The sequence below is a fragment of the Gracilinanus agilis genome, chromosome 2 (genome assembly GCF_016433145.1).
Source record: "Gracilinanus agilis isolate LMUSP501 chromosome 2, AgileGrace, whole genome shotgun sequence".
In the NCBI taxonomy this organism is placed as follows: Eukaryota; Metazoa; Chordata; class Mammalia; order Didelphimorphia; family Didelphidae; genus Gracilinanus; species Gracilinanus agilis.
The window spans coordinates 487,440,536-487,462,608 of record NC_058131.1 but is presented as its reverse complement, the minus strand read 5'-3'; the positions used below and the strand labels follow the sequence as shown (position 1 = coordinate 487,462,608).

The 22,073-nt window shown below is 36.4% G+C and overlaps 1 protein-coding gene across 9 annotated transcripts in view; it reads right to left on the bottom strand.

Annotated features, from left to right (window-relative positions):
• The window catches only part of NRXN3 (neurexin 3), a 2,038,283-nt gene that overhangs the window by 210,194 nt on the left and 1,806,016 nt on the right, over positions 1-22,073 (bottom strand). For all 9 annotated transcript variants that reach the window (XM_044664970.1, XM_044664971.1, XM_044664967.1 and 6 more), the window contains one exon: positions 8,321-8,492. In XM_044664970.1, the coding sequence (XP_044520905.1) occupies positions 8,321-8,492 (172 nt within the window). The remainder of the gene's footprint in view (positions 1-8,320; positions 8,493-22,073) is intronic.

Below are 22,073 nucleotides of genomic sequence, written 5' to 3'. Positions count from 1 at the left end.
AAAATTTCTTGCAATGGACCTTTAAGGCCATTGCCGTTTCTGAGACAATGAGTATAGGTTAAAGATCTGGCCCTGCCAATTGTTAGCTCATTGACTGATCGCTTTAATATCCTGTCTCTCCATTTCATTATTTATGAAACATAATGATACATAACTAATTTCAATATTCCAGTGGATCTATAAACTTATTGACATAGATATTCCTTCTAATGATACAGATTGCAAATCATCCATTCCTAATCAGATTGCAGAAATCTTCTCTGATTCCTCCCTCAAGTACACCACAATGGTTCCACCCAACATGCTAAAGGGATTTCCATACATTCAACTGACTTTGTGAGGATACCAATGGAGTGCAATTCTTTGGTGATCTGCTGTTGTAAGTAAATGGCTAGTTGGTCTTTGTTTTCCATTAGACATTTTATTCTGTAGTCTAAATCTAATTATTCTGTAGTCTAATCTAAAGAGATCACTTCGGCAAAATTTCATTTTGTTGTTGCTAATATGTCACAGTCTGATCACAACTACCATACATTGATCCATGGTCCATCTTTTGATCCCCCTTCCAACTCAATTCTTCTGTATTTATTTTTATTAACTTCAGTACTTATAACTTATTGCTACACAGTAATGCCAGAAAAATATTGTTTTTAAAAAGATAGACTAGCCACTTGATGATGAATTCCCTAGTCTAGGCAACCCAAGGAGGAAAATGTTATAAAGGGCAAATAATATGATAATGAATACATTTTGCAAACCACAAAGCACTATACTACTCCAAAGTAGTGATATTATTATTATTTTGCTGCCAAATGATAACTCTGTAGGAAAGAATGAAATCAATTTTGTCAGCAAGTAGACTAGCCTGGTTTCTTTTGATCAGATTTGGCAATCATTTTTTTTTTTGTTACACTATATGGGGTAAATGAAATACATATGTTATTAATTTGTGGTTTCCTAAGTCAATAAGAAGTCTACAAGGATCTGCTTCTATTTGAGTTTGCTTTTAACAAATTTTTGAAATTTGATATCTACAAAAATGACAAATTATACTCTCTTCCAATAGTCTTTATTCCTCATGTCCCTTTGAGTTTCTTCATTATCTCTCCTTTCACTTTACTGATGAAACAATGTAGATTTTTGTTTTGCATGGATGATATACAGAGATATAAATATAGATATACTTATAGATGCATACACACACACAAAAATAAACATACACAGAGACAGGGCATGACGCTGGGCAAGAGACACATTTTACATCAAGATGATTTTCAAAAACAGGCTTTCATTCTTCCCTCAACCTCCTTCCTCTTGTCTATATTAAATCTGTATATAATGATAAATCATGTTTTTGTAATTGAAATCAGGTACAAGGTGTTCCCTTGTAGCTCTCTCCCATACATTATTCTACATGAAAGAATAAAGGCTGGTCCCTTAAGTGAAGACACTGAATAGAATGCTAGAACCAAAAGGAACTCTGGTGACTATCTGGATTAAGTGGGGCTTATTTAATAGATAAAAATCTGTAGGTTCTTAGAGATGAAGTGAGTTAATGAAAATCATACAATAAGCTAGTGGAAGAGGCAAATTTTCTCATTCTCAATCCCCATCCCCTTTTCATGTCCCTTCCTCCTAATATCAAATTAGGCTAAACTATAAGAAAAAATATCAGCTTTTCTCAATAGAAGTCCTTAGAACTTGGAAGAAATTTGGGCTACTAAGTCAACAGAACTTAAAAGGCATAGAAAAACAAATATTCTAAACTATAAGTGGCAAACTTAGGTTCCAGGATTATGTTCTTTGTAAAATTCTTGAATACTATCTTCTACCACATTAAAATTAAACTGAAAATGTTTAAAAAATAAAATAAAATATAGATAATGTTAATTTGTAGTTTTCGAAGTCAATATGAACCTTGCAGGGAATGTTTCTATCTAAGTTTGCCTTTACAAAATTTTGAAATTTGATATCTACAAATATGACTGAAATTATCTTCCTTTTCCAATAGTCTTTATACCTCTGGTTCTTTTGGGTTTCTTTACCATCTCCTTTCCCTTTCCTGCTTGAAACTGAAGGTAGATTTTGTCTTGTATGGATGAATGAGCAGGTAGATGTAGCTTATTTTAATGCATTCTCCAAATCTGGCAAAGTCTCAAATCTTCACAAGCAAAGATAGAAAGACAGGCAAAGACAACCTCCTGGCTAGGAATTAATGAAAGACTACGGTCTCCGGAGTTTCAGTTTCAAGTCAAGCTCCAAGATTTGTTTTTAACCCTTAGAAATCTCAATGACCTCAGCCTGTACATGAAGAGCTTTCTTTAAAATCTCTTTTATTCCTATGTAAAGTACTAAATATATGAGAAGCCTATAAGAGTTTGAAATAAAACATGTCAGAGGCTTTCATTACCTGAACTACCTTCTGGCAGAAACTACTCTTTGTAGCCCATAAGGTTTCTTATGACCAAAAAAAAAAAAAAGATTTGGTTTTATTTTGGGGATGGTTCTTAGAAACAGGGAAATGGCTATCCAAGAAGCTTACATTTAAGAAAATGATCTCTGGGAGGTGACACTATAGGGAGACCATCTTCAGTTTTAATGGGGCTCACTATTGCCTTCTTGTAACTCACAATTAATTCAGCTCAATAGTCATATAGCATTTTGATGAAGTTCGCCAACGATTTTTTAAATCTTTATTTTTTTGTCCTATTAACAACACTAAGATTTAAGGGCAAAGGTTAGGCAAGCCAGATTAACTGATTTTCCCACTGTCACAAAGCTAGGAAGTATCAGAGGTCAGCTTTGAACCCAGGTCTTCCCAATTCCAGGCCTAGTGTTATATCCACTGTGCCACCCAGATACCCATCACCCCACTATTGATTTAAGGGGAAAGAAAAAAAAAGCACATTAGTCAGTCTGCTATTAAGTACACAAAGAAAACTATTCTGAATTCACTCAATCTTGTGCATATTCAAAATGGCAGCCAACATGGAATATTACTGTAAAGACCATGTTTTATTGATATTCATGTATCCATTTCCCAGAGCCAGGACAGGACTGAAATAATGTACAGTTTATCAAAGGATGGAAGCTCTGAGATGTTTATAAACCTTGTTAAGGGTCATCTCTTGAGTTATTATAGGATCACAGAGACATTTTTAGAGCTGGAAAGGATTTTAGAGGCTATCAAGTTTAATTTCCTCATTTCAGAAATGTGGGGTTCCTTTGGCTTGCTTTATCTTGCCAATATAAGTATGGGCCAGTGGATGCCTGATTGCTCAAGATAAGTCTTGTGTTCCACTGGTGCATTTGTGATATGAAGAATAAAGGCCCAGGATGTCGAATGAAACTCCTGTGGCACACTTATGATATGGCATGAGTAAGAGCTGTGAGGATTAGGAAGATCAAGATAGGTTGCATTCTATATGAACAGAAAGAATATTTGCATGTAGTAGATCCTAATTCCATTAGAGCAGTGGCTCCTAAACTTTTTTGGCCTACTGCCCCCTTTCCAGAAAAAATATTACTTAGTGCCCCCTATCACACACAATCACTGCTCCCTCACTTATTCACCACCCCCAAATGCACCTGTGGCCATCACCGCCTCCCTGGATTGCTGCATCACCCACTTTGGGAATCACCACATTAGAGTATCTCTTGGGAAACCTGGTCCCAATTTGAACAGGGCCTTAATGTTCTATGAATAAGACTCAGAAAACCAATGTCATATACCATGTATGCTCATCAGTAGATTAATAAACGCTTATTAAGCATTTAATATGTGTTAGGCACTGTGCTAAGTGCTGGTGATGAAAAAAAAAAAAAAAACAAAAGACAAAAGACAGTCTCTCCCCTGAAGGAGCTTAGAGTCTAATGAATAAAAATCAAAGAAAGTTAGGAGTGGAAAAAAGAAAGAAGTCATCACAAAACTGATTTTACTGATGAGGAATAGAAAACCCAGAGAAAACAAATAAGTGGTAGAAGTGAGATGTGAATTCAAGGCTTTGAGATCCAAGTCCTGTGGTCTTGCCCAATACCACATTTAGATTTCCATAATCCAGTCAACCACAGGAATATCTAAAAATGAATGCTAACAATTCAAGCCATCTCAGTTTCCCATGAGGACTCTAGCTTCATGCTGAAATGAATTCCTTCGTCACTTTAAACTTGTCTTTCACTTTCCCACCTCCTTTCCCTCACCATCACCTCCACAAAATTTCAAGACAGTTACAGAGGGGCTTTAAAAGCAACATTTGTTATTGGTTAGAAGGTCATGGTGGACTGCTTGTCTTTTATCTCACTTTCTGAGTTCCTGATCATTCTATCTACATTTTCAAAATAAAACAAAATATTCCCCTTCAAAAATGCTTTTTATCAGTATCTATTCCTAATAATGTAATAATATAGAAAAATAGAATTAAAACATTTTTTGAGGAATCATTAGAAGCCTCTTTTTGTATTTATGCCATTCTCATTTTATATTCTTCTTGTTTGACAGTTGTGATTCAGAAAGAACCAACCCTATATTTCATGAACCCAGCTGGTCTCTAACTAGTTTCTTCTTGGGTGTTCCAGTAAAGTTCTAATAAAGTCCTATCAATGCCCAAGAGAAGACTGAACATTTGACTATCTTATTTCAAAGTGGGAAACCTCAGTGGAGCATGAATTCCCTGAGATCATGTTCTCTGAACTGGATCTACACTGTTTTATTTGCTTTCTGGGCATTAGTATTAGACAAATAATGGTATTTTTCATTGATGCTGGTATAGTATTAGGAATGGCATTTAATAAATGCATGGGGGTAGGGAAGGTATAAGAGAAATTAATGTTTCAGAAACCATCTAGGCAGAATGGGATGAATTGTTCAATGAAGCTTGGGCTCTGGGAAGTATTTTTGATGACTTCTTTAAAATAAAGTCACTCATTTTATATAACTGCTCTTGCCAAATTGTCTTCAAAGCCAGTATAGCACTTTACACCATGGAATTGTTCCAGCAGTCTGGGCAGGTAAGTTTGGAAGAATAGAATTCTGTAAGCTGAATTCTTCCCATTTCACAGGTGAAAGAATATAGAAAATACAAGAAAGTGAATCAAATTTAATGTTAGGGAAAATGAGCTCTAAAACTTAAAAGAAAAGTCAAATCCTAACCTGGAGGATCATAATTAGGCAACCAATGGTAAATGGTAATTGGTTCATTTGAATATTGAAGGCTATTCCAATGAATGAATTCCAATGAATATTGTACAACCAGGACTAGAGTCTTACAAATAATCAATTCAGTGAAGTGGTGCCATGTATTTAAATTCTAATTATGTAAACAGGACAGTTAGCTCTAACCCAATAGAAATATGGAATGTAAATTCAAATAATGTGACCACTTCACAGGATCCATTATTCTGACACATTGGGACCTAGTTATAAACATGTCACCAATGCTTTAAGAATGACTCTGCATAAATATGTTTCTGCCTCTGGCGGGCTTTTAGTTCTACATCTTTATTAACCTAACTCTGGACATACAGATTATAAGATCATCGATTTAGAGCTACAATCGGCCTCAGAGATCATCTTGTCTAGGGCATCTTCAAATACAAACTTGTGTATCTGTATCAATATTCATGTGTGTTTTATGTACGATGCATATACCACACACAATCATACCTGTATATGCACACATGTTTGTGTTATGATCCTTACATGTATGTCTCTCTGTATATGTGTATATAAAAATTATAACAATGACCCTAACTACGTTATCGGGTATTTGGAAGCAGAGGGAGAATTGAGTGGAGCAATCATTGTGAACATTTTAAAAAACTTCCCAGTTCCTTTTGATGGAATTTCACCTGTTAGAGATTGCTAGATGGTTTAGTAAAATAGGGAATCAGATATGGAGTTAGGAAGATCTGAATTCAAATCCAGCCTCAGACATTTACTAGCTATTTAACCCTGAGCAACTCATTAAGAGTCTGTTTGTCTCAGTTTCTTCATTAGTAAAATAGGGATAATACTTCTCTCCTAGGATAGAGAGAAAGTGAGAAAATATTTGCAAAGAGCTTTGCAAACCTTACAGAACTATATAAATGCTAAACAGCATAATCATTATTTTGTTTTTAAAAGACTCTACTAAACCATAATTTTAAATGACTACAACCTAACCCATCACCCTTTTCTGGGGAAGAAATATTGCTAAAGAAAGCTTCAGTTATATATTAGGGACAAGTTGCAAAGCCACATATTATTTGAAACTGAACACACAAAGAATTTCTGAGATAGACAAACACAGAAGGGTCACCAGGTTGCTTACACGTCTATGGCTTTACAATGGCTAAAGATATGCAAGTTCTATTGCTGGCAGTTTAGCTTTGTATTTTCTGTGTGAGCTCAGGGCATGTGGTTAATACCAATTTAGAAAGCCTTGAAATTCCTAATAGAAACATAGACAGACCCTCTAGCAGCACTAGCAGGACCAATGATGATATTCACAGAGCAGGATTGATTTTTTTTCCCTATGAGCAAATGAAGAGCTTCTAAGATCTCTATCCATTTTGTTGTTTTTTTTCCCCCTCTAGGGCTTAAATAACATGCATTTTGAAAAGAAAATCATTTCTATTAGTATCTTGCATTTGGATGCCAGGAAAACATCCTATAAAGCCTCTGGCTATTTTCAAAAGCCCATCCTCTACAAGAATATCTTCATCAAAGCCCATCTATGACTTAACCCAAAAGTGCTAAGAGAAGGCAGAATAAAAAATGAAGCCACAGGGTCATTTGGTTACTATATAAAAAATGAGACAGTGAGACCAAAGAAATAGACAGAATTATTTTCTCAATCACCTTTGGGAATTCAGAATGCTGGTTTGTTTTGTTTTGTGCTTTTGATTAAACCTTCTATAACAAAGAAAAGGCTGGATGTATTGAAGCTATCAATAGGCTATAAATTTAAATCAGACTGCCTTAGATGCGGTGATTAGATCTTTCAAGTCATGTGTCCTGAGATATAATTAGGTTCAATGAGCCATGGGTATTTTTTTCACGTTGCATAATTATAAGGTAAATTGTTCATTGATAACATAAAAGTTTTCAATAATATGTCCAGGGTTTTTACCAGTAGTCATCTGTGCTCACCTCATTGGGAGGCAGAATGTGACAAAACTTGGGGTCTAGAGAATGATGATAGCACACACATTTCACATTAGAGAGTTAGATGACAGGTAAATGGACAATGGTAGTTGACCTCTAAATTTAAGGCACAAAACTTTTGTTTCCTTCTATACTCCTGACCAGGTCATCATTAAGAGTAGACAATACTATTGTAGGTGATCTAGGATGAAAACATAAAAACACTGAGAGTTGAGATGGAGAAAGGGAGAAAAGGAAGGAGATATTTGAGCAGCCTTATTTAAAGAAGTAAACTTTTTCTCAAGCTCTTGATAACTACTAGTATCTGCTTCTAGAAGCTCTCCTTCTATTAATTCTTTCAATCAAAAATTAAAGCAAATTTAAACATGCATCCACAAAAAAAACAATTATAGTATAGTATGCCTCCTAGGCCCTATCCATCAAACAGAAAATGGCTAGAATTTGGTCCTTAGCTGCCTTCCTCATCATCCACACAAGAATGAGATTAACAACAGTTTCATTCACATACCACTTAAGATTTGAAATGCCTGCAGCACAGAGAGAGATCATTGTCACCATTTTCATAATTTTTATCTTTAATTTAAATTGGCTGAATGGTAACTCAAATATCAGATTTAGCTTGAACATCACCTTGATCTCTCTACTCAATCTAGATAAAGGTTACAGTATTTTCTTCAGCTGTATATTTTTCTGTACTTTAAAACAAGTTAATTATGTCATAAATTCCTTGATTTAAAACTAGAAGGGATCTTATCGTTCATCTAGCCCACCAGTCTCATATATCCATCCAGTCTCACACATCTTTATTTTACAAATGAGGTAACAGATCCATGGAGTTGGAAAGACTTGCCTAAAGTTACACAGATACCAATTGGCATAGTCAGGATCTGAATCTAGGTTCTATGGCTCCAATTGCAGCAATCTTTCCATTATACCACATTAACTCCCTAAATTCAGTATGAGCCAGCCAGCATTAGGTAGGTAATGAATGGGTTGGTTAAACACTCCCTGGTTTAATAAGTCTCCAGAAGCTTTCTGTGGTGGTCTTAACCCATAAAAAATCCACAGAGATGAGTTTATATTTATATTTAATGATTTGGTAACAGTCCAGAGAAAATTCTTAAGAAATATGAATGGGAATTTGAAAGATGGGAAGAATTAATATAAAATGTGTACCTGAGGGATAATGTTCATTCACTGGCCAGTTGTCAACCTGAAGTGTGGCATTGCCACCATTCCTGGTGAAACGCACGACATGGTATTTGCCATCATTTACTGGGGTACTTTCCTCTTTGATGGAGATGTCCACTGTACCAATGTTGAAGACCACTCCTATCTTGCCCTGTTCCTGAAAGGCAAAATAGCAAAAGTAGCATTAATATTCATAGCAAAGTTAATCTGCAGAGTTCCAAGTTTATCAATCCAATAGCAAGCAGGTGTTAAAAACCTACTATATATATATATATAAAGCAGTAGGTACTGAGGATACAAATACAAAAGCAAGACAGCTCAACATCCATGGAGCTTACATTCTATTAGGGGGATAAAACATGTTGACATATAATAAAGGAACAAAAACAAGATATGTACAAGAAAATTGCACAATGATTTATTTAAGAGGAGGCACTAATAACCAGGGGAATCAAGAAAGGCCTCTTCAAAGATGTGGCACTTGAGAAAAGCCCTTCAAGGCTTAGCTTCAAGAGCCTCCCTTTGGAGAGCCAGATGTTCCAAGAAGCAAAGGTGAGGAGAGAGACTATTACGAGCCTAAGAACAGCTTGTGCAAACAACAATGTTGAGGACCCAAAGGGTGAGCTCTTAAAGGCAATAAAAACCATTTTTGATAAACCTGAATCATGTGACAATGAGAAAAACTCTCTCACAAGTGTTTTCATCCAGATGTTGACTACAATTGATATTATGGAATAATGAATATTCCTGCAGCTGTTTTCATCTGGATGAAGAATGGAAACCTTCATTTGATATCATTTGAAAAATTAACAAAAATTTATTAAATGGCTACTAAGTGCTGGGAACTGTGGTAGATGCTAAGAATACAAAGACTAGTCAAGGAAAGTCAACAAATTGACTTTCTGGCTTGAATGGACTTGTGCTAGATTCTAGGCATATGGAAAGACAAATATAAAATAGCTTTTATATAGTAGAAAGTTACATTCTATCAGTGGAGAAAAATCATATCCCTATAAAAATACAAAAGGGATGCAAGAAGCTTCAAGGAAAAGACACTAGCAGCATGGAGGATCAAAATAAGGTCCCACATGTAGAAGGTGACAATTGAGTCAATAGTTGAAGGAAAATAGAGATTCTAAGAGGTGGCAAAGAAGGGAGTAAGAGGTGGTAAGAAGGGAGAGCTTTTTAGGTATGGGACCCAGTCAATGAAAAGACAGAGAGATGGATGGTGGAATGCTATATGAGAGGAAGAACAAGAAAGATAATGCTAGGAAAGGTAGAGTAGAAGCAGGTTGTAAAAGGCTCTAAATTGCAAACAGGTATTTACATGTAGAAGCAATAGAGAGTGACGAGGGTTTATAAGTAGTAAAGTGACATGGTCAGATATGCCTTTAAGAAAATATGGTCTGGGGCAGTCAGGTTGCTCAGTGGGTAGAGACCAGGAAAGGTATTGAGTTCAAATACGGCCTTAGACACTTTCCAGCTGTGTGACTTTGGGTCACTTTGGGACTTTTGGGTAAGTGACTTAAGCTCATTTGCCTAGCCCTTACTGCTCTTCTTTGGAACTGACATAGAATACTGATTCTAAGATAAAGGGGAAGAAAGAATGGAAGGAAGGAAGGAAGAAAAGAAAGAAAGAAAAGAAACAAACAAACAAACAGGTAAAGAATGAGAGGGGAAGGAAGGAAGGAAGGAAGGAAGGAAGGAAGGAAGGAAGGAAGGAAGGAAGGAAGGAACAGTTTCTGTTACCTGTGTAGAGATGGAACTAGAGAATGACAGACTTGAAACAATGAGAATGTTAAGGAGATCAATGCTATAGTCTAGGCAAAAAGTAACAAAGACCAAGGAAGAGGACAGTGACCATCTTTTAAAAAGTAAGTCAGCCAGGTGGTACAGTGGAGCTCAAATCTGACCTCATATATTCACCAGCTGTTTGACCCTGGGCAAATCACTTAACCCTGTTTGCTCCTTCCTCATCTGAAAAATGAGTTGGAAAAAGAAATGGCAAACCTCTAGTAACTTTGCCAAGAAAATCTGAAATGGGGTCATGAAGATTCATACATGACCGACAACAACTGAACAACAATAATATCTTTCGGAGATTAGGATAAGAATATAAGCATCCTTTAAATATAGCATCTCTTAGAATAACCAAAGTGTGCTATTTTACTTTCAGGGTCAAGAATCATGTCAATCATGTCAATCTCTGAGAATTATTGTGCTATTTCCCATGAAATACATAAGATTAAAGTACTGCCAAGAGGACCTGTTGGCCAATGGAATAAGCCACTCAATGTATTGGCCAGCAGGGTGACAAATAGGCTAAAGAATTACAGGGAGCATACAACAATTATACTTTACACTTAGGAACCTGGAAGAACCTTTTAAACTTCCATGCCAAACACTGACCACATCTGACATTCTTTTAAGTAATCTTGCTATGGTGCCAAGGTTATCATTTAAAAAACGAAAAATTCAACCTTTTTTTCCTACTCTTTTTTCCTATTTCTGACTTTTTTCTACTTGTCCCTAGATAATTAGGGTAGGTTGACTTTTTTCTTCACAACATGGACTGAGTTAATGGCATAACATCGACATGTTCTCACAGAGATAAGAATTCTATTACAGGTTGAATATATACAGGGTGCACTGTAGTTTCTGCCTAATCTAGCTCTCTTGTCAGTGGATGCTTTAGAAAACTGGTTTTCTTGGAACATAGCAGACACAAATATTTGTGTCTACTTGAATGGAACATAAACTTTCATTATTGTTATTCCAAAGTCACTCTCTGGTCACTATTGTACACATAGTCTTGTCTGCTGATTTGAAAATGGGATCGGATAACTGAATTTAAATAAAATTGAAATTCTGAATGAATGAATGAATGAATGAAAAATATATAAATAATTTATATTGACCTAACACTGGGCTAAATTCTAGGGATAAAAATAAAATGAATTGCAAAGTACTAGAATTTGAAGGGATGCTTATCAATTGGAAAATGGATAAACAAGTTGTGGCATATGATAGTGATAAAATACTACTGCATCATAAGAAATGATGAACAGGCTAATTTTGAAAAAACAGCATTGAAAGATCTACATGAAATTATATAGAATTAAATGAGGAGAACCAAGAGAACAGAAATATTATTTGAAGAAGGGCTTGTGTATGTCTAACACCAGAGAAAGAACTGATAAACAGAAATAAAACATAATTTTATGCATCCATATATCTTTTTTTTTTCAAATGATGACTTCTCTAGTGAGGGGAGAAATAGGAGGGAGGAAGCTAACTGGATATTTTAATGTAATAAGTAAATAAATAAATAAGTTTAAATTAAAAAAAGAATGAGACAACCTCTCTCTCAAGGACCATATCTTTTAATAGAGATTGATGCCATTTAGAGAAGAAGACTTTATAAGGAGTTTCATGTTTTGGAATCAGAGGGATGGTGACCTACGAATCAATACCAACATGCCCTTTTCAGAAGCAATGACACTATAGAATATCTAGAAGAAAAAGATTATATAGAAAGCCAGTGTCCTAGAAGGATAAATGGATGGGATATGAAGCAAAAACTAATATGTTAGCTTGCCTTAATTCAGTCTCCAATCAAGATAGTTCAGCTTTAGACTCAGAGTTCCAAAGTTGAATAGGTTTACTATCCCAGGGACCAAGGATATGGATTTCAGTTGTAGTTCATATGCCAAGATGGCCTTAGTTGGTAGCTGCTTGAGAGATATTGAATATGTTCTCATCTGAAAGAGTTGCATAGGTAAATTTGTACTTGAAGAAAAGTGAATGGTAATAATTTGGCATAGTGGAACACAGAAATACTTAGAATACAGTTTTGTCACTGTTGGGTATAATGGCTTTTCCAGTGCTGGATGAACCCATTTATAGAGGTGTAAATATAGTTTATTCATTGTCAATAAAATCAGACCTGTTCTTTATATAAATATCTTTACGGTTATCAGTTCATCTTACAGTGAACTCATTTAGGAAGCGTGCAGGAATGTCAGCAGGGGGAGATACTCTGACTTGCTGCCACAGAATCCATTCATTCAATCCATAGTTATTTTCTTAATGCTAAAATTTAGTCTAATAAACCAATTTCTCTGATACTAAAGTGCATATATGCATATAGTGGGTGTTAAATAATCATCAACACTGATAATTTTTTGCATATCATCTCAGTGATATCTTTGGAAATTGTGAACCTGAAGTGAAATAGGAGTTCATGAATTCCAACGCAGGCCTAATATGCTGCCTGCTACAAATATTTTAAATAGTACTTCTAAGATTTTGTCTGCTTATAGGTTCTCTTCTATTTTTTCCCCTAAAAGAGAGCAAATACCCAATTGTTGACTACTAGAAGGTTATTGGAAATCCAGCTTAGAAATTCTTTCTCTAATTTATGAAAGAGATCAAGGAAGTTCCTGTGGATAAGTTTCTACACCATAAAACAAACAGCCAAAGAGAGAGAAAAATTATTAGGGATTGAACAGAAGAAAAGTTGAGTTCTTGAATTTTATCTTCATAAGATCAGAGAATCTCAGAATAAATGTAGCTACTGTAGTAATGTAGTAATGTAGAAATTATATAGGAAAAGTTTCCATAACCAATTTGTTCCAGAATCCCCTCCCTGTCAACATCTCCACATTTTTGGATGAAACGCCAAACAATTACCAAAAGATTTTATTTTAATTGCAGGGGGGAAAAAAAGCAGTGCTTGGATTCCAGTATTCATTCGATGGCTATTGGTGATGAGGATATTATCTACTTGCCAGAGAGCAACTGTAGGAACAAACAGTAACCACTGCCAAAGCACTTATTGCTCCCTTTCTATGATAATCAGGAACTACTTGGAGACAGATTGAATGTAAGCATTGGGATAATAAGATGTGAAGTGTAGGGATATAATCAGCCCTCTCTAACCAGCACCATCATCTGGCTCTTGGAATGGATTTACAAAATCAAACCCTATCTCAATTTTCTTAGCTGTCTGTATCAGTTACTGAATGACAGATTAAGATCAGGGACAGTTAAAAAAGACTTCAGGCATCATTTAGTCAAACCCCTTTATTTTACAGAAGAGGAAACTGAGGACCTAAGAAGGTAAGTGAATTGCCCAAGGTCACACACTCATGAAGGGGCAGAGGCAGGATTATGTAACAAGGTCCTCCGATTCTATATTAAATTCTCCTTCAAACTTCAGACTTCTGGAAATTCAAATGCTATGCATTTTAATTCTGATCATCACTTTAATCTGTGAGATTTAATCACAATCTTACTCTTAAAAGGTCTCTGTAAACTATAATATTGGATTTTCTCAGTAGATCTCAGAGCTTTTGGGAATTAGAAGTCAATAAACTGGCACCATACAGCCTTGACTCTGAGAGAATATAGTGAGAAAAAAACCTGAGAAAGGTTGTACTGAATCAATACTGTCATGACCATAATCTAAAGGTATGTAGGAAGATTATCTATCTATCTTCTATCCGTCTGTTTGTCTGTCAGTTTATCTGTCTGTATGTCTGTCTAGAGATGGGTGTGTGTGTGTGTGTGTGTATATATATATATATCAATATATATGACATTTATCATATATATACATATATATATGATAAATGTCATATATATTGAATCCTGGAGAAGAGTGCAGAGACTACCTACTACAAGGTCAGTTCCCATTATGGTTCAGAAATATTAAACGACATCCGAAGATTTGTCTTAGACCATTATAAGCTATGACAATTGTACTAATACAACGTTAACTTCTTCATGAAGCCTTTCCTGATACTCCCAGCTTCCTGTGCCTTCCCCTAGAAATTCACTCTACATTTATTTCATACATATTTATATATGTATATCTTGGCTCTCTTCCTAAAGGTAAACTCCGTGAGTCTAAGGACTTCTATGATTTTTATCTCTGTATCCATAATACCTAGCACAGTGCCTGACAATCAATGACTCTATGAGCATTTACTAAGTGCCTTCATTGTGCCACACAGTGCTAGACACTGGCATGTAAGTAGAGACTTTGAGGCTCGCTGAATGATTCATTCCCAAATACTCTACATATATTATTTCATTTGAGATGATTTTTTATAATCCTCTGAGATAAACACGGCAAGTATCACTATCCGCATTTTACAGATAAGGAAATTGAGGCTTCAAGAGATTAGTTAAATTGCTCACTGAAGTCACATAACTAGGAAATATCAGAGATGGCATTTGAACTCATGTCCCACCTGATTCCAAAGTCTATCATGTCATCTACTGTGCAACTCTGTCTTCTATGGTGGAAAATGATCAAAGGATCTATATTTACTCCCAGTTCTCTAATTAAGGTGATAAAGCCATAGATTTAAAGTCATATACAACTTTGGAAGTTATCTAGTCAAACTTTCTCATTTTAGAGATGAGAAAGCTGAGGCTACGGAATTTACAATTTTCCCAACGCCACAATGTTAAGTATTAAGCAGAAAGGTCAGAATTTAAGCTCAAATCCTATGACTCTAACGTAAACATTCCTTCCCCTACCAGTGATGGGCAAACTACAGCCCTCAGACCAGATGTGGCCCCCTGAAATGTTCTATCCAGTGGTGCCACATTATTCCTAATCTGACGAATACAATGAGTAGGATACAATACAATGAAACTTCGAAAGAGTTACCTAAGAAATAGACTGACAGATGAGCATTTCTTTTCCTTTGGCCCCCACTTCAAAAAGTTTGCCCATCAGTGCCCTAAACCACATTATCTCCCATACTGAAAAGGACCAGAAAAACCTACATTTCTAACTGCCAACCTAGGTACTAGAATAGTAGACCCAATGCCAAAACAAAACAGACAAGACAAAAATTCCTTGAAAATTAGGAAAGCAACAGCAGCAGCAAGAACAAGAATTAATCAAGTGTCAAATAGGTGAGAGACTTTGGGTTAAGTGTTGGAAGATTAATTTTCAGGCACTTTAGTTCACTAAAGTGAATCTTTAAATTTTTTAAATGTTTAAATTTTTAAAAAGTCACCGTCTGGAATTGGGAGATCTTCTCTACCCAGTGAATCTGTTGAAGGAGCCAAAAAGACTTTCCTACCTGGAATGAGTTCATTAACCACTGGTGACATCCAGGCATAGAACCCATAAAACGTTATATAGTTCCAGAAGCCATGAGAAAGCTACCCAAAATTAACTCTTTAATGTTGTGTATTACCCATTTGATCAAGTTAGAGAAAAGGCTCTCGTTCCCTTTTTTATATTTCATGAAACTTAGAAACTGTTAAATAACCTCAGTTCACAGAGAGAATGAAAGAATGAATAAATGAATGAATCAATGGAAAGCATTTATTAAGCTGTTGGTCAGCCATGTCCAACTCTTTTAAGCCTTCATTTGAGAGTTTTCTTGGCAAAGATCCTAGAGTAATTTGCCATTTTCTTATCGAGTTCATTTTGTGGATAAGGAAACTGAGGCAAACGAGGTTAAGTAACTTGCCCCAGGGTCACATAGCGAGTGTCAGAGGCCAGATTTGAATTCAGGTTTTCTCAGCTCCAGGTCCAGTGCTCTATCCACTGCAACACCTAATTGTCCAAAGCTAGTGTTTAAAAAGTGAATGAAAAACAAAACGCTTCATATAAATTCTCACTTGATCTTCAAAATAACCCTTTGAGATAAAGGCTATAATCACTTTTAGTTTATAGCTGAAGAGACTGAGGCTTGCCCAGGTTCACTAAAGGATTCTGGAAAAAAGTGAAACTATGAGGAGGTGGACAGTGGCCTTAATTAGCATTGAGTTGAGGGGCTTTCACTTCCAAAGGGCTTGTCTCACTAACCAACCACATGCATAGTTTTGCAGAACTTGTATTCGTACAAAAATGGGAAACATCCAAGAAAACTCTATTCCACAGATAGTATTGTTGCAGATTCAGTTCATTTTGGTCACTAATTAATCATGGTCAGAGACCTTTCACCGGCAAAGATGAGATCTTTAAGCCAACATTCAGCAATATTTGGCAGAGTCTGTCAAAAGCAAATAAAAGATAAGTCTTGGTTTAATGAGTTGGAATGATCTAGGTAGCGAGCTCTATCATCAGATTTTTTTTTTTTTGAGAGATCCATAATAGGAAAGGAAGAGATTTAATCTCTGCCAGGAAAATAAATAAATAAATGCTTGGTCCTTATCTTAGACACAGCACATTTGGAATTGCAATCATTCTTATAAAGAGATCATTGCAATTCTACTAGCAGATGCCAAAGTCAATGGAGACCCTAACCCCAATGTCTCATTCTGCCTCTCTCCTTGGTAAATGTGGCCGGGTGAAGCCTCAGATGTGGTTTCTGTCCTGTCAGGAGTAAGATTTCCTTTCTGCAGCCTCTCTGTTATTTTTCAGAAGACTGCACTGACAATGTAATGGGTAGCAAAACTGTACCACTTCAGTCCATAATGAGACACAGGAGAAAACTTGTGGAAAGTACCTATCCATACATCTATCTCAGTTTGAATCTTTTCTTGTTTTCCTCAATAGCTACAAAAAGACACACTGCCTGTCCATGAGTCAAAGGTGGAAAAGATATCCAGTGAAATGTCTAGAGGAATTGCCATGACTCAAGTAATATGTGATACTGGGCAACTCATTTAACCTCTCTGTGCCTCTCTTTCCTTATCTTTAAAATAGGTACAATAATAACAGTTGTACTTCTCTCAATTGGTCTTTTTTGAAACTCCAAATTAGACTGAGTCAAACCAATAATCATTTCTGAAGCTCATACCTTTTAACAGGCACTATTCTAAATACTGTGGATACAAAGAAAGAGGAAAAAATAGCTTCTGCTTATTCTTGTAAGCTTCAAAATTGATAACCAATAGTCTAATATTATATTTAATAAGATTTATTAATAATAACTAACATAAAAAGCTAGAGTAAAAAAAAAAAAAACAGCTTTCCCAGCTGCCCACACAGGAAAAGAGAGCGAGAGGTGGAGTTCCCCACAACTATATACAAACAATGTAAGCTCACAACTTGGGGACAAAAGGGAAAAGGATGCTGGATGATGAAAAAAGAATTCTGGGAGATGGAGTCCAAAGTTTCAAGATTTTCTTACTATATATTCTCTCAAGGATCTCTCAGTCCAAGAGGGGAGACACCATGCCAATGCAAGGGGAAGGTGTGTACAAAACAAAAAGAAGATAGTCAGTGAAGAGGAGGCACTTGTATTAAGGAGGTTTGAGAATGACTTCTTGTAAAAGGAGGGATTTTAGCTGAGTTTTGAGGGAAGGAATGAGGCAGAGATTAGGAGGGAAAGAGAGTAAAAATGGCCAGAGTTGAGATGGAGTATCTTGTTTCAGGAAAAGCAAGACAGTAAGTGTCACTGGATCTGAGAGTTCTCAGAAAAGAATAAGGTATAAAGCCCTTTCCAAAGTATAAAGCACTATAGAAATGTCAGTTAAAGGTGATATTATTTCTACTTTAGTTATTGTCATTTTCATAAACAGCAGCATTCAATCTAATATTTGTGAGAGAAATCTGTCTTTCTTACTCCAGTTATAGAGTAAGGACATGCCTGGAATTATTTTAGCCTAATAACATGATAAGAAATAGGAATGGGTGAGGATGGGTGCACATGGAGAGAGCAAACACATCTTTCCAGCCGGACAAAATGATTCCTGAAAACCATTTTGCACAGCTCATCCAGGATCACAACTTTATAGTTACAATCTCTCCAACCTTTGGTTTCTATTATAGGTCACTTGAAGACAAGTGAAGTGAAGCTAGGGAATGATCTGGCCATAAACCGTAACTCCGCCACCCATCACCACTGAAGTCACCAAGGAGGAAATCAATTCAATCTGTGATCTTCCATTATATTGAAGAGAAACACAAGCAGTGAATCAGAAAACATGACAAAAGAATCCTCCAGTGCATTTAGTAAAGGAAGTGAAGATGGAGGAGAAAGAGTTGTTTTTAAACCACCAGTAAGGCTTCATCAATAATGAATATTTATGGATTCGTGGGCTTCACAGGATTAGTCCCATGCCTAATGTCCTGATTTCCTATTCTTGATATTACAACTGATTCCTGTGGAGGTGACCCGGGAGGTGCTGCTCACACCAAGCAGGGAACAGGCTGAGGGAATAAGAAGAAGCAGGAATGAATGAAATCCTCAGGGGCAAGGGGAAAAAAAATCCTTCTGGAAAAAAAAAAAAATCTTCATCCATTCCAAAGGGCCCCAAGGGAAACTGTAATACCCCATTAGACTGCTTTAGAGAATTGTAGCTGACAGAAATGGAATCCTGCTTCCTATCACATACCAGGGAGATTTGCACTAACACATTACAATTATGACAGTATGCAATACTTTAACACTTTGGCTTCCCACACAATGGATCTGTTCCTTTCATGTTAGAGACTGATATCATGGAAGAGAGCTAATTCACAAGGCAGCCAGTGAGACTTGGCCATAACTAAAGCCTTGAAGCAAAGGAAGTAAAATGAGTAGGGAAAGTGAGATGCCTCAGTGGAGAGAGTGCCAGGCCTGAAAAACAGAAGGTCCTGAGTTCAAATTTGACCTCAAACACTTCCTAGCTGTGTGACCATGGGGAAGTCGTTTAATTCCATTTGCCTAATTCTTGTTGGCACTTCTGCCTTGGAACAGATAACCCATTATTGATTCTAAGAAAGGAGATAAATGTTTAAAAATAGAGAGAGAAAGAAGAGGGAGGGAGAGGGAAAGGGAGAAGGAGAGAGAGACAGAGAGACAGGGAGAGACAGAGAGAGACAGAGACAGAGAGACAGAGAAAGACAGAGAGGCAGAGACGGAGAGAGAGTCACTCTAAAAGATGTAAAGGAGTACAGGAAGAAATCTGCAAAACAAAAACTCTATTACCCATCAAAATGCAGGAGGGGATTGAAGCACCCTGGTGATGCAGAGGATAGAGTGGCAGACTTAGATTCAGGAATATCTGAGTGCAAATCTTGTCTCAGAATTTTCATAGCTATGTGACATAGATAAGTTGCTGATCTCCAGTGGTGAATGAAACTTTCAGAGAGAGTTTCTTATATGGATGAAATCACATGTACAGACCTGATTGGATTGCCGCCCCCCCTCCCCCTTCATAGTATTGTGGCCAATTGACAAGTAAGTCAATCAATCAGTCAACAGTGTTTTTGGTGCTGTGATAAGGGGAAAGATACAAAGAGAAGTAAAAACCGTACAAATGTTTTTGTTGTTTAGTTGTTAGAGTCCTATATAGGATCACTCTTTTCGACCCCATTTTGGATTTTCTTGGCATGGATAATGAAGTGATTTGCCACTTCCTTCTCTGTCTCATTTAACAGATGAGGAAACTGAAGTAAATAGGATTAAGTGACTTGTCCAGGGTTACACAGCTAACTAGTGTCTAACCCTCGGATTTGAAGTAAGGAAAATGAGTTTTCCTGACTCCAAGCCCTGTACTTTATCCTCTGTGCTACCTAGGAATATAAAAGATATTTAGGGAATAGATGGAAATTAATATGAGAGAGGAAAATATAGGCAACTGGGAAGGAAATGGAAAGCCCTGGAAGGAAAATTAAGAAGCAAAAGTGAGGAGGAATAGCATTCCTGGAATGGGAATAACTAATGCAAAGACCCAGAATCTGGACATGGAATGTCATATGTAAGAAATAGCAAGATTGTTTAAGTGGACAGTGGAGTGCATGGCCAGGAATACAGAGGCTGGAAAGGGAGGAAGAGGCCAGGTTATAAAGAATTCTAAATGGCAAAAAGAAGACTTTATATATGATACTTGGGGCAAGAGAGAGCCACTAGAATTTGTCAAGTACTGATGTGATGTGGTTAAACCTGTGTTTTAGAAAGGACATTCAGGCAGCTAAGAGGAAGACCGATTGGAATGGGAAATGAGGAAGGGAGACCAATGATAAGGCTATTACAATAGTCTCTTCAAGAAGTGATGAGGTGGAGCTGCTAGATAACTCAGTGGATAGAGAGCCAGGCCTGGAGGCAGGAGGTCCTGGGTTCAAATTTGGCCTCAGACACTTCCTAACTGTGTGACTGTGTCACACAAACCCCATTTCCATAGTCCTTTCTGCTCTTCTGCCTTGGAAATGACACCCAATAGCAATTCCAAGAGAGAAGATAAGGGTTTAAAAAAAAAAATAGAAGAGGTAATGAGAGACTTAACAAAGGTGATTGACTATCCTAATAGAAAGAAGAGGACATTTAAGAGACAAGTGAAAGTAAAAATGACACAATTTGGTAAAGCATTAGATATGTGGCGGTTATTGCACCTCAGTGATTGATACAATGCCAGTATTTTTGACAGTAATAGAAAAGTTCAAAAGAAGACAGAAGTTTGGGGGAGAAAGATAATGAGTTCTGTTTTGGAGTGATGAACTTGAAATGACTATAAAGAATTACATTTTAAGTTGTTTCCCTGAATCTCAATTTTCTTATATGCAAAACAGGAATAAAAAAATATATATATATACATATATATATGTATGTATTCCTACTTTCACAGAATTACTGAAAGTGTTTTTATGTAAAGAATTATTTAATCACCAACTGCTTATTGTTGTTACTTTAGTCTTCAATGTTACTGGCAACTAACTCAGAGTTAAGAATTCTGAATTTAAATTAAAAATCTACCTTTGCCATGTTCTTTAGGTGAGCTAATCACTCTCATTATGGTTCAAGGGTCCCAGTTGCAAAAAATGTATAGACCTTGAATGTAAAATGCCTTATTCTGGTATGCCAGGTATGGTTTAAACCTATCTTTCCACCCTTATCTCTTCCTAACTCTGTGTTTTAGGCAGACTGGATGGCTTTTCATCCTCTGTCTTTATCCTGTACTTCCTATGGCTGAGCCTTTGCTCATACAGTTCTCCAGGCTGGGACTCCCCCATGCCTCCTCCAGTTCTGCTCCTTATCTCTGTCAGAAGTTCCTCTTTACCTTCAAGGTCTAGCTCAGGGGCCAGGAAATAACCAGGAAGACTTTATTTCTTCCCTGCCCTTGCCTCAACTCATGCTCATCCCCTCCAAGTAAAGGAACATCTTTCTCTCATCTCGAATTTTCCATTGTACTATGCTGGGACCTTTTCTTTGCACTTAACTGACTTTCCTTTGTACTGAGTCTCAGGATCTCCTCTATTACTATTAAGAGCACATGAATTTCCCACTCATACTCATTAGATTATAAGTTTTTGAGAGCAAGATCTGGTTCTAGGATCCCTCGAGGAAAATGGGTGGCACAGTAGATAGATCACCTGGAATAAAATAGACCTGAATTCAAATCCTGTCTCAGACACTTCTTAACTGTATGATCATGATGAAGTCGCTTAAGCTATCTGCCTCAGTTTCCTTATTTATAAAATGGGGATAATAATGTCATCTAGTTTCCAGTGTGGTTGTAAGGATTAAGTGAATGATATGTAAAGAGCTTTGTAAACCTTAAAGTGCTATATTAATACTAGCTAATGTAATATAACTTGCATAAAATAATACAATGATACAATACATTAACATTGTAATAATATTTTTACTATCCTCAGCTCTAAACATAGCACCTAAGCAAAAAAGATATTTAATTAGTGTTTCTTGACCATGATTCAATAGAACTAAGTATTAAGCATGCTATCCATTTCATGTCAGGTGATGATGAGTACAAATTACTGAATGAAAAATATATTTTTGACATGACTAATGCAGGGATTTAAAATATATATATATATATA